This window comes from Coturnix japonica, chromosome 5 (genome assembly GCF_054131305.1).
Source record: "Coturnix japonica strain WE chromosome 5, WE-NBRP24, whole genome shotgun sequence".
Classification (NCBI taxonomy): domain Eukaryota; kingdom Metazoa; phylum Chordata; class Aves; order Galliformes; family Phasianidae; genus Coturnix; species Coturnix japonica.
The window spans coordinates 4,726,673-4,739,546 of NC_140667.1; the positions used below are offsets into that span (position 1 = coordinate 4,726,673).

At 36.9% G+C, this 12,874-nt stretch overlaps 1 protein-coding gene across 6 annotated transcripts in view; it reads left to right on the top strand.

Moving 5' to 3' along the window:
• ANO3 (anoctamin 3) overlaps positions 1-11,852 on the top strand; it is a 137,044-nt gene extending 125,192 nt beyond the window's left edge. For all 6 annotated transcript variants that reach the window (XM_085549883.1, XM_085549884.1, XM_032444968.2 and 3 more), the window contains 8 exons: positions 591-648; positions 1,147-1,244; positions 2,894-3,039; positions 3,141-3,293; positions 3,657-3,804; positions 4,052-4,132; positions 4,376-4,481; positions 5,557-11,852. In XM_085549883.1, coding sequence (XP_085406009.1) covers positions 591-648; positions 1,147-1,244; positions 2,894-3,039; positions 3,141-3,293; positions 3,657-3,804; positions 4,052-4,132; positions 4,376-4,481; positions 5,557-5,739 — 973 coding nt within the window. In that variant the 3' untranslated portion in view covers positions 5,740-11,852. The remainder of the gene's footprint in view (positions 1-590; positions 649-1,146; positions 1,245-2,893; positions 3,040-3,140; positions 3,294-3,656; positions 3,805-4,051; positions 4,133-4,375; positions 4,482-5,556) is intronic.
• Positions 11,853-12,874: the final 1,022 nt, after the last annotated feature.

Below are 12,874 nucleotides of genomic sequence, written 5' to 3' on the forward strand. Positions count from 1 at the left end.
AAAGAAAAGGTGAAGATTGCTGGTAATGCCTGAATGTTACGTCCAGCAATGACTTTGTTATACAGCTCCTACACTTTTTGTCTGGTAGAACCAGGAATGTGGTTGTTTTTTTCCCCTTCATAATTTTCATTGAGGTCATGAAGAATTTTAATGTATTTCAGTATACAACAATCTGTTAGATCTCTTGGAAGAATTTTATTGTGATGGGCCTGAAAGCTCTTTTATGCTTGTCTGTGGGTGCAATCCAGAGCACATTTCACTCAGGCAAGCAAATCTCTGTGCTGTGGTAAATCCCTACATATTGCAACAGCTTATCTTCTTAAACATAGATTAGAGAGTTTAAGTATCTAACATCTGAAACCTCTGGAGCTAGGATTTTTGTCCTGGGCATAATAAAAGCTTAGGATTTCTTGCAAAATGATGGTCTTTTTTCTCATTCCCTGAAACTCCCATATTCTACAGATATCAGATTTAAGCCTGTGCAATTTAATCTGTTTGTATTTCATGAGTTTGCTCAGTGGTTGTTGTGAAATAATTACTGATACAGCACAGTCTTGGAACATCCACTAAGCAGGAATCTTGTTTTCCAGATTTGCAGGCCGCCCTGGAAAGTACAACAAGCTTTTCAACAGATGGAGACTGGAAGAGGTAAGCAATCCTGTTTTAGTTCCTGAGAAACTCCCATGAGTAAAAGGGAAACAACTGTAGGACATGGATTACATCCAGTTAGAAAGACTTAGTGTTCCATCTAAGTGCAATGAAGAATAAACTCTTATTTATGGCAAACGATAGGAAAGAAGAAATACTAGTATCAGAGATTCCACTCCTTAGTCTCTGTTAAGACCTAGGTTGTAACAAATTAAATGTTACTGTTATTTTGAAATGAATGCAAATGTATTAGTGTAAATGAAATTATGAAATTAACTATATCGTTTAATATATACCTAGCCCATATTCCCTTAGCCCAGATAACACACTCTGTTTCTCCAAAAAATAAAACATCTTAATGTTGTTCCATAATGTTACTGTTATTATACTTAAGTAATCTGAGGGTTAGTGTTTTTCACCTTCTGTATTTCAGTATTTTCCATTCAAATTGTGAACAAATAATTCTCTGACTACTGATCTTTTACTATTTCATTTCAGTGTCATCCAAGTGGCTGCTTGATAGATCTGTGTTTGCAGATGGGAGTTATTATGGTTTTGAAACAAATGTGGAACAACTTTATGGAGCTAGGCTATCCGTAAGTACTGCTGTTAGTATTTGTTTTACAGACAGCCATTTCAAATTAGTGTTATTTCAGCAACAGAGGAATATATTTTTCATAGAAGCAGAGGGCAATATGCCATCTTTGCCTGATTATTTTATCATCACTAATTGATGAAGATTGTGAGCAGCTGCATTACTGATCTCTAAAAGTATATTTTCAAAAGAAGGTAAAGCAAGAATCTTCAGCAAGTGAACATTTGCATGTTTTACATTATCCCTCAAAAAACATAATGCTAGGATTAATTTTTAGCCCTCCCTGAAGAGTGGCAGGGAATTATTACTGGTGTTTATATAGTTTTGTAATCATAGGTTGCAAAAATATCTATTTCAAGAACATGACAGGCTTGGAGGATGTTTGGTTTTTCCATCTCACCACCATGCCCTGCAAATTCATTCCCAAGGGAAGCACTAACCGTGCCCTGAAGTTTCTCAAGGTTCATTAACCAGCTAAATTGTTTATTTTGCATTTATATTCTATAGTATAAACATAGCTGTTCAACTATTGAAGAGTGTGATGAGTCAGGAGTCTTACACTTCTTCTGTAGGTTGCTCATCACATGTTAATTTAATCACTCTTAACCTTGATAATGTCAGAAAAGTTTATGCTCACCACATGCAGTTAGTCTGCAATTCATGCACTGCATCGCTGGGAGAAGCAAACTTCTGAAAAGAAGTAGCTTTTAAGTATCAGCTTTCCTGCCTTCACGAGCCAGCACTTCTCTAACTCTCCCTAGAATTGCTTTCAGATCCTGCATGTTCCTTCATGGAAAGCAATGTTTTGTTTTGGCAAAATTGTGGCTTGCGATTGTGGCCTTCCAGAAGGAGGAGCTGAGCACTGAGTTAGTTGGAGAGAAAAATAGCAACCTGGTGATAAAAATCCTTTGAGAAGTTCTTCCCCATCTTTGGTTCTTTCTTTCAGTAATATCTGGAAATAAATAACAGCCTTTAATTGCTACCTCTGTCAGTACTAGGTAATATTTTTTCCTTTGTATAGCACTTTTATGTATGAGGCTGTTACTTATTTGAGATTTATAACTACTTTGTGAAAGGACCTTTGCAAACCTTCATCAAAAATAGTCTTAAATATTTATAGCTAAAGAGCATCTTTTTAGACGTGTCCTGCTTGAAGAGGAAAACATTCCATAGAGCATCTGAATTTTTATGATTGCTCCAAAAAATAGTAGTCATTTTCTGCTATTCAGTATATCCTAGCACTCCTAGTAAGTTCTGCTTATTTCATTTGTCTCTTAAAGGATTAAAAATAGAGCATTCTTTGTTTAATGCATTCAGTATGCATGATTTGTATGGGTTTTTTCCTGCTATTTTTGACAAAGTGATGCAGGTAAATCCTTAAAAACAAGTGAAAAACGAAAATGTCAGTGCAAGCCAATTCCATTTTCTGTAAGGCTTATCACAATTGCTGGCATACTGTGTTGAATTCATAATTAAAAGTATAATGTTAAGTGGGAAACTTCCAAAATTTCTTTGAAATCTCTTACACAATGTTGTAAGTATCTCCATGTAATACCTCAGAAAACATCTGATGCCATTCAAAACAACAACAGCTAGAACTGCAAATTACTGAGCAAGTGAAGTCAATAATACTTCATTTGTCTAATATAGGTTATTACAGAACTGGTGGTCACGGCGCAAAATGAAAAGAAGGGGGCAATCAATGGAGCATAAAATTTCTCTACCTCAGTGGGAAAAAGATTGGAATCTGCAGCCTATGAATCTCCATGGTTTAATGGATGAATACTTAGAGATGGGTAAGCAGATTTATAGATATATCTGTTTATCTTTAAAGAATAAACTACTTTAAAATATGTTTTTGCACATCTAAGTTCTAATCACAGAATTGCTTATCTAGTGTTACAGTTTGGCTTTACCACCATCTTTGTTGCTGCCTTCCCACTGGCACCTCTTCTGGCACTGCTGAACAATATCATAGAAATAAGGTTAGATGCATATAAGTTTGTGACTCAGTGGCGAAGACCTATGCCTGCAAGAGCAACAGATATAGGTGAGAGAACCTAACATCTATCGTTGTAAGGTACAATCCCTCTGTGTAATATTCTTTGAGGCCACTTCCCCTTTGCAATATTTCAGGTGTCTGAAGTGAAATTGATGCATAGCCCGCAGATACAGGGAAGATCTTCTCAGCAGTTTGGGCTGTACTGTAATAATTTATTCAGGTGGAACCTGTAGCAGTGGGAGCACGAGGGCATGACTTCATCTTTACTAGCTTTTCTGAGTCAGTAAATCTTTCTGAAGAGGAAAGAAAAAGGTTGTGATTAGTAATGACTTTAATATCATCAATATGATTTTTTTCTGATTTAATGTGACTGTTAAAAACCACTGGCTTTGCCATTTCTTTTGTTTTTAGGTATCTGGTATGGGATTCTTGAAGGAATTGGAGTACTGGCTGTCATCACCAATGCCTTTGTTATCGCCATCACTTCTGATTACATTCCACGTTTTGTCTATGCATATAAATACGGTCCCTGCACAGATCAAGGATACAGACAAGAAAAGTAATGAAGATCTTTTTAAAATATATTCATAAATGCTTGTTTCAGTGGAAGTAAACTTCTCCTACTGTCTGGCTGTTTTAATGTATTTTAGCGGTAACATCTTTTACATCGGTACAAACCCTGTCAGGTGTTTCACATGAGAGAGCCATTCCATCATTACTTCCCTTGCATACAAGAAAATGCAAAAACATGTGAAAGTTGTAGGCTCTTTGTAACTGAGTTGTGACCCTGTGTCTTTGCTTTCCAGATGTCTAAAAGGATATGTCAATAGCAGCTTATCAGTGTTTGATCTGAGTGAACTTGGAATGGGATATTCAGGATACTGCCGGTATGTTTTGATGTTCCCTCTGCTTGTAATATTTGGACTTCAAACAGACATTAAAAGGAAAGACAGTGATAATGGCAGAGTAGTTTCATTTTTGCTTTTGTAGAAGTATTTGAGTTCAAGGTTGCTCAACATGGAAATCTCAGGTATGAAATGCGTGTTGTAGGATGCAGTACTAAGACAATGGAAACCATGTCCAGGTTTTTGAGCATGGGCTAATTTACAGAGTTTGTTTTTACTTTACAGCTACAGAGATTATAGAGCTCCTCCCTGGAGTTCAACTCCCTATGAATTCACTTTGCAGTTCTGGCATGTTCTGGCAGCACGACTGGCATTCATTATTGTTTTTGAGGTTAGTCATGGAATGCAACTATTCTCTTCTACCTTTTTACAGTTGGAGTTGATATATATATATATTTTTCATAATAGTCTTATAAAGTGAGTGTCACTATCATTGGGTGTTTGTTCAATCGTGATGGTTTGCAACTAAACATTATTCAAAGTTGTCAGATGTTCAAATGTGTGTCAGGAAAATTATACATGACAGCACCCTGATACAACACGGGAAATGTGTACTAACTTCGACTAAGGTACTGTCTGGAGAGCTTGTTGCTTGCTTTGATAATCAGCTCTTAACAAAGACTAGTGGCAAATCCTGCAGTTGTGTATGAATTTTGCTCACCAGCTGTATCTTCAGGGTGTTTTATTTTCATAAGAGTTCAGGGTCTTGATCACTTCACAAGCAATGCCTCCTATTTATTTCCGTGGAAATGACAACTGATGCAGTGACGACAATAACACTAATGGACAGAGCAAATTTGTAGCTGCAAGATACTCTTTTTCAACATGGTCACCACCATTAGAGATGCATTTTAACCAGCAATGAACAAGAGCCTTCATGTCTTGTGCACCAGTGGAGGTGACCGATGTTGCTATCACCACTGCTAAAACACACTGCACACTACCTCACTGTGCTCACCCCACTGTTTAGTCTCCATAAACATTCAGCAATCATCAGTGAATTTCTGTGGTTGCCATTTTTTCCACATGGATGAACGCAGTTACACACCTTTGCTTCATATTCGCTTCCATGTTAGATACCATTCTGTCAGACTGCCCCTCTGCTGCTATTTATCTGCCATGTGGCAGCAAAATGTAACCTAATATTGATGAAAAGGTTCATCCTCTAATGCCATGCCAACAACTTCCATCTCTGATGTTGTGGGCCAGCATAACTACATAGAAGGCATTACTTTCAGAGTGTCCTTTGTATATCTAAATAGAGATTTAAAAAGAATAATCATTCTTCAGTTGTGAGCCACATCACAGTGTCCCAAATTGGCCATTCAATTTAGAGCCCAGTGTTTGAGCCTAGCAATGAGTGTTGATGCATATGTGAAGCCATTGTTTATGTTCTTCTTTTTCAGCACCTTGTTTTCGGAATAAAGTCTTTCATTGCTTACCTGATTCCAGACATGCCCAAAGACTTGTGTGACAGAATGAGGAGAGAGAAGTACTTAGTCCAGGAAATGATGTATGAGGCTGAACTAGAGCATTTGCAGAGAGAAAGAAAAAAGAATGGGAAACAGTATCACCACGAATGGCCTTAGTCAATACCATGCTGCAACAAAAAAATGCTGTTTGGAAACTGAAGAGAGCGATTTCAAAATGAAGTCAGTCTTGCATCAGCGTGTGCGATTCAAAGTGTATATATGTTCTTGTTGGGCTGTGCCGTTGCAGGCTTTGGTGGGAAGTGGAAAACAAGTGCTTCCGATGAAGGAAATGAAGAGCCTTACCTGTATCTGGTCTGTGAGGTGAGCGCCCAGAAGAACTGGCACTCAGGAATGCGCAGCAGGTTAAAAATTTGGACACTGATTTTAAAATGGCAATGAGGTTTTTATGCTGCTCGTGAAGATGCTGACAGCATAATGACTATAAAAAATAACCTATAAACTTATACGGTAAGGGCATGACTAAAAAGAAATTACATGGTATCCACTACAGCTTCTGATTGCTCAGCTGCATCTGTAATGCCTCTGAAGAAACAAAAACAGTTGTTGCCTTTGTGGCCATAACTTGTTATAAATGATCGTTCAGGCTTATTGTTTTGTCAGGTTTGTCCTAGTCTCTTGTTGAGATTGTGGATGTGGTCTTACCCTAAAAAAAGGGGTATATGGCTGCTTAATATATACTATGCAGTTTAAGATTTGCACATCATTGTCATTAATCTATCCTTCTCGTTGAAAACCAAAAATTCTAAATTCAAAGAGAAAACAGCAGCACGAGGACACATTGCATTGCCCACATTGCAGCTGTAGTTGAAAATGACATGGCTATGAGTTGTCTTTCCTCCATTTCTGTGCAGAAAGGCCACCTTCACACACGAGGATGAAAGAATTGTCATTTCCATGCTCTGCTGTAGCATGCAGATGTCGATAACTGTGTTACTGTTCTCTTTGAGCTGTCTGAGCAATGATTCCGTGACTTCACAGAATGCTAACTTGGAATATTCTAATACAGTGCAAATTACTTCATTCTCAATATACAATTAACTATTTATAGTATGCAAGCTTATGCAGATATGTATCAGACTTACAGTATAGCATTTTGACTTTCTTGTTCAGGGAAGGAGAAGCTGAGCACCTTATAACAATGCTCTTCTTATTGTAACAGTAAATGTTCCAGTAACGTGCACTTCTTTTATGGGGCTAAATAAGTCAAAGTACGGGAATTAGATACAGGCTGATGTGTATACAGGTTGTCTATAAAAGCACACACACACAGTGGTTACTTTTAGATTTTTTATTATTAATTGTATGCCTTCTTACAGTCTGGGGGAGCTCCGTGTATAAAATCAATATAAAAAGTAGGCGCTTATGTAAAGAACTGAATTTTCAGAGGGGTTTTTGTGAATACAGTTTAAGGTAGCTTTGCTTATGGTTGTTGCCACGTTTTGTCGATGAGGTTGTCTAACATTTCATAATGTGTGAAAAAATAAGCACTTACATTGAAAAACTTAAACAAGCAAGCAGAGTTCACTTGCAGCACAGAGTAGGGAAACAGAGTTGCAGTCATCCCGTTTATCTTATACAGTGTTAAGCTGTGCTCCTTTAGTCTGAATGAGAAGAAAAAGACCCAACGAAAAACAAAACCCATCAAATCATACTGACGTTATGCATTTACATTATTTTACAGAGAAAGCTGCAGTGAAACCACTGCTGACAGATACAAATACCTGAAATACTACTGGGTAAATGCCACGTTTAGTCAATAGGTGTCATACCAGTATTTACTTACATACATTAGAACAAGCTTTTTTTTATTATTATTATTACATCATATAAAAATGAATTTTAAGAGCCCATTGAATAGATGAGTAGAATCCATTGTACTCAGTGGACATTAGCATCAAAGTTTAAGTTCTTTACTCATTCCACTATATTCATGAAATGTGTAGGTTAATTCCAGCTTAATGTGACCTGACAAGGCAATTATAGAAGTATTTACAGTACTGCACAAAGGAGGAAGGAAATGGAAAGGTATGGATTAATCAAGTGTATTAGCAGTTAGTTCTTTGATAATGGGTTATCAGAACTCAGATTTCCCTATTTTGGAAATGCTTTTCTTTATATTTTGGATAGTTCCTCGGGAGTCCTTATCAGAAATATCAGCACTCTCCTCAGTGCTTATAGATTCACACTAACATAATTTATTCTCTCCCTGTTTCATACTGTGGAATATCAAGCATCACTTGGCAGCATTAACCACGTGTCACAGGTTCTGTTTCTGTGCCATGTAGTGATAATGCTTCAGTTCTTCAGAAGGTCACACTTCTGCTCTCTTTTTCAAGTTCTCTTTCATAGCAAAATGCCTTGGCTGGCCCAAGGTAAGAAGACTTCAAAGAAAAATCAACCACGGTCAGAACTGGTGATTATATTTATATTCTTAGTAATTTTCGGCACTGGTGTATAAAAGTAGATTGAAGGCAAGAGTGTAGATCTGACATTGCAGTTTATGCACTGGAAAAAGCACAAGAAATTTTGGAGAAACACTGTGTTTTCCTTTATAAGGACATGAACAAAGTGTAAAGGTTTTGCCACTAACAGTCATTTGCTTAAGCTGAGAACTTCTTGCTAGAGTTTGTTTAGTATGCTGTTTGCATTGACTGCACGTTGTTTTACTGAAGCACAAGGCATACACCTGCTGTCCTCAGGAATAGTGTATTTTATGAATGGTGAATGATCTTTTCATATTCTAGGTATTGTCTTTCCAAAGGAATGACCAGTATGAATAGACCATGCATGCGAGCTGCATTTGTGAAACCTGACAAAGCTTTAGAACTTAAATTTGTGCAAAAACGCTTTAGGTCATTGCTGGTCTAATCTATGCCAATATTGCTCTGTGCATGCACCCTTACAGAGACTGTGCATGAGCAGCTAGATATTCTTAAATACAAACGATTAGTCCAAAATGTCTTAATTATTCTTAACCAAATTCAGTGTCTTGCTGCAGACGAAAGAAATTTTCCATTTCAGAAACTGAAAAACTGACACACGTTATACATATTTCTAGTTACTTTTCATTCCAAATTTGTGCCTACTGTGTGAGACCTGAATTCTGGTGAGAAAAAAAAGGAGGGGGAAAAAAGCATCCAAAGAATTCTGTTTTATTAGCCTTCCTAATAAGAAGTTTCTTCTTGGAGCTCCTAATCTCTTTCTATTGAGGGGGATGCATCAAGTGCTTGGCATCTACAACTGAGTGACAACAGGGTTGCTTACAGTTTTAGGAAAGGTTGTCTATCTGTAATGCTGTAATTTAATTGTCTTACAATAGAGTGATTGGGCATCCTGACCGAGTATTGATATTTTAAACAAGGCAGACAACGCAATGGCAAATTTTCCTTCCAGCATCCTTTTTATTGAGGCATTCATAGAGAAAACTTAGATGAACACTTAAGTTAATATTGATGATGATGAGGCTTAAATTTCCACAGTATTGTTGGATGACAAACAGTTTGTGTTTTTCATGTTTCTTTAAAAGTACTTGTCTTCATTCCTACAAAGCAGATGCGTCACCTCCTACTATGCCCTTTTCTGATAGCAGTTTGACTTAAATTGTGTTTTTAGGATTGCTTAGGCTCTGTTGTATCCCAAAGAAAACTCAAATTAAAATAAATGTTTGGAGAGTCTAGTGAAGATAGGTGAATAGATACATACCTTAATGTGTAAATTAATTAATTTCCCGAGGTTTTCTTCATGAAAGAAAGTATCTTGGGAAACCAAGTTTTAGAGTCAGTGTTAATAGAGGGAAAGGCATGAACTCGAGATATTTTTTTCTTACCATGTCGTGGTGATCTGTATGCATTGGTGGTTTCCTTATTTTGGCTTCTTCTGCAAACTCCAAATGCGAGTGCTTCCAGAGAGAATGATTGGAGCCATGCAGTTCAGTGAATTCCCTGCATGGTATCACATGGGATTTATTCATCCCGAATAAATCACCAATTTTCAGGGGCAAATTTGTATACCTGTGTTTAGAAGCATCAAATCACTTTGATTAACTGAAAATGATCCTTGTCTGTAAAAAGAAAAAGCTTTCCTTAAATAGATAGCTTATGTGTAATACCAATTTTCATTAGGATTTTTATAAACTAGATTTTTTAAAGTACACTGAGTAGTGTACTCTTATAAACATCTGTATATGATGGCAGTGAAGTTAATGGGAATCGATCACATTTTCCATTTAGCATTATGCAGAAGAAAAGGGACAGATACAAAAACAGTTATCAATGTATCTGTGATCATTTAAAATTGCATTAGTATTTCCAGATCCTCGTTAACTACTAATGTTGATTTTGAGGGGTTAAAGCTTGAAACAGATCTTAACCAACTATTCATTACATTCTGTATTTCATGTTACTGCTGACACAGAATTCAGAGATCCACATTTAGGCAGATTTCTGAGAAAGATGAAGTTATTTTGTTAGTTCTAATGTATGGTTTGACTGAAGCGTAACCAGTAGCCATTTTTCCAAGCATTTAAGTTAGCTGCAACCATGAATTCCTATGGGAGAAAAGATGGTGGCTTTCAAAGACCTCTTTACCTTTTGTGCTCAAGCTCATGCTAGTTAAAGCCTGCCTCCTGCTGCAGTAAAATGGAATAAACCTGGCTGGAGATGAGCAGAGAAAGCAAAGCTCTTGTGTTCATTTTAGCAAGTTTTGCTGTAGATCAGTTCTCCAAAATGGGCGGTTGAAACTGGAGCACAGTGAGAATCCCTGCAACCCTTTTCCTTTTCTTTACTTATCCTTAGTGTTCTATTAAATGATGCTTTCTTGCTGACGGTCCAGTTTCAAGAGCAGTTGCCTGACCTAAGTTACTCAAACAGAAGCCAAACAGAAGTGTTCCCAAACGAGTCTGTCCAGTGCTTGTCACCAGCCGGTATGCTCAGGATGGAGTGGTGCAAGAAAGCACATGGTATGTCTGTGTCTGCTGCTAGGCTATGTCTGTCACTGTCCCAAGCACTACCTTTTGCAGTCCTTCTGTCCCTCCCTACACACACACACACCTAAAGGTCCTACCCCATCTTAGCATATTGAAATTGATATGAATAGGCTCATATCAACAGTTTTTCTCCAAATCTGACATTACAACCGCATTCACTATAAATTTACATTGACTTAATTTTGACGTAGTTGTGATAGCACAGCGTTACCACAGTAGCACAAGTTTATAACAACACAGCAACAAACTGTAGAGAAATCCCTTTGCTTTTCCATGTTACGCAGGAACTTGCTTAGTCCAGGACTGGAATTTTGTCTTGAAATGTTAATGGAATAACTCCCTCATCACAGCACTGGAAATTACCTTTTGTTAGTTCTGTTGGCTCATTCTAACTTCTTGCTGTAAGCTCTGTAACACTAGGTGTTCCCTGTAGCATGCTCTTTAATTGCCGTGAACTACTTGTTGGGATGCTACTAGATATGAGCAATGAGGATTAAACCCAATGCAGTCTAAAGCAAATGTAATTTTAAGTACTAGGAAGTTGAGAATTGTGTTGAAATTTTCAGAAAGTTCAGATCACCTTTTCATTTAATGTTCTATTCTGAAGACTCGGGATTTTGTATTGAGAATACAGAACTGTTGATTCTAATTTTTACCTAGAGTAGCATCGCTGAAATTTCAATTGTTTGAAGTAATCTCAAGTAAAATCTGAATCATATAGTTCAGCCATTTTTACTTCGATAGTCCTGGCTAACTTTCAATATCATGATCATAAGAGATTTCTTAAAAGGTGTATATACTTGAAATTTGTGTAACGTTTAAATACAACTTGGTTTCTACGTAAGAAATGAGAGTACAGTTTCAACTATTTTTTCTATTCATAATTCCAAACTTTGTAAGTAACATTTAAAATACGATTACCACCAAGTGTTTCAGAGAAATTAACTTTTATGCACTGCAAGCTAGAAGTTCCTCTTGCCTGTCAGCTTCCACTTTGTTTTAGGTTTAAGGTTACTCTTAGAAGCTGGTGCGTACCCCAGAACTAAATGAATTCACCGAGGAAAAGTTGTTGATATGATTAACTATTGCAAGACACTTTTGGCATAAATTTGTCTTTGAGATGCTGTTTACTTTATCAAGGTTTACATGTACAAATGCAATGACTTACTGTATCATACACATTTGAATATTGCATTTTTCAGTAATAAACTTGGATATCTTTGAAGGAATCTCTCTGTGTCATAATTCCAGATATTCAAAGTGATGAAAAATACACTGGCAAGTGTGCGTGTGCCTTCAAAACATAGTACGTAAGGAAGTAATTGGTAGGTTAAGCTTGTCTCAGGGCAGTTGAACATTTAATACTTACTGTGTTCTCAGGCCACATATAGGCTCTGTCACTCACGATCTACTTCTTTCTTTAATTATTAATAATTTCTTACATTTAAGCTCCTGTTTTAAATTGACATTTTTCTGGTTTCTTAATCTCACTTTTTTTTCCCACTCAAGTGCACAGGCTGTAGCTCTTCTCCAGAAAAATCAGTGGCTTGGTACTTAGAGCAAACAAAAAGGTAAGACAGCTTTAATCAATACTGAATATTTAATCAGAACAGTAATTTTTTCCAATTTATCCATAAGTCTTGGTAGAATACTGATTAATGAACTAATGATTAACAGTTTTAGCCATCTTATGTAAGGCCTTATGTTGGGCTTGGTAAAACCCTTTGGAACATCTGACACAAACTACACATGGGCTCAGCAGACAGCCGTAGTTGAAATAAGCCTGGTGCAGAAATATACTTTAGAAGATAGTAAGTCTATAGCAAATATACTACTAAACTGTTCCTAAGGGTGTGAAGAAATATAGAAAAACACAAACTGGACAGCCTGTTTGATTCTGGTGTTTTGGCCCACTTTTACTCCTGAATTGTTAATAGGTTACATTGAAAGCCAAAATGAGATACAAATGCTTGTGTTTAAGTTACCGTTTCTGCCTTGCTAACCATACCAAGGTTGGATGCACAAACAAGAAATGTCTCACGTGAGACAACAGGCTGCCAGCTAGATTTAGCTGTAAGCTTTTATGAGATTATAAAAGCGGTGTAAAAGGGATTAACACAAATATTGACTTAACTCTCAGTTTGTTGACAAAGTGTCTCCCACAGGCAAGACCACGTCACTTACAGCCTGTTATTTTGTCTTCTAATTGAGTAATCAGAATGTTCCCAGAGGTTAAGCATGAACACA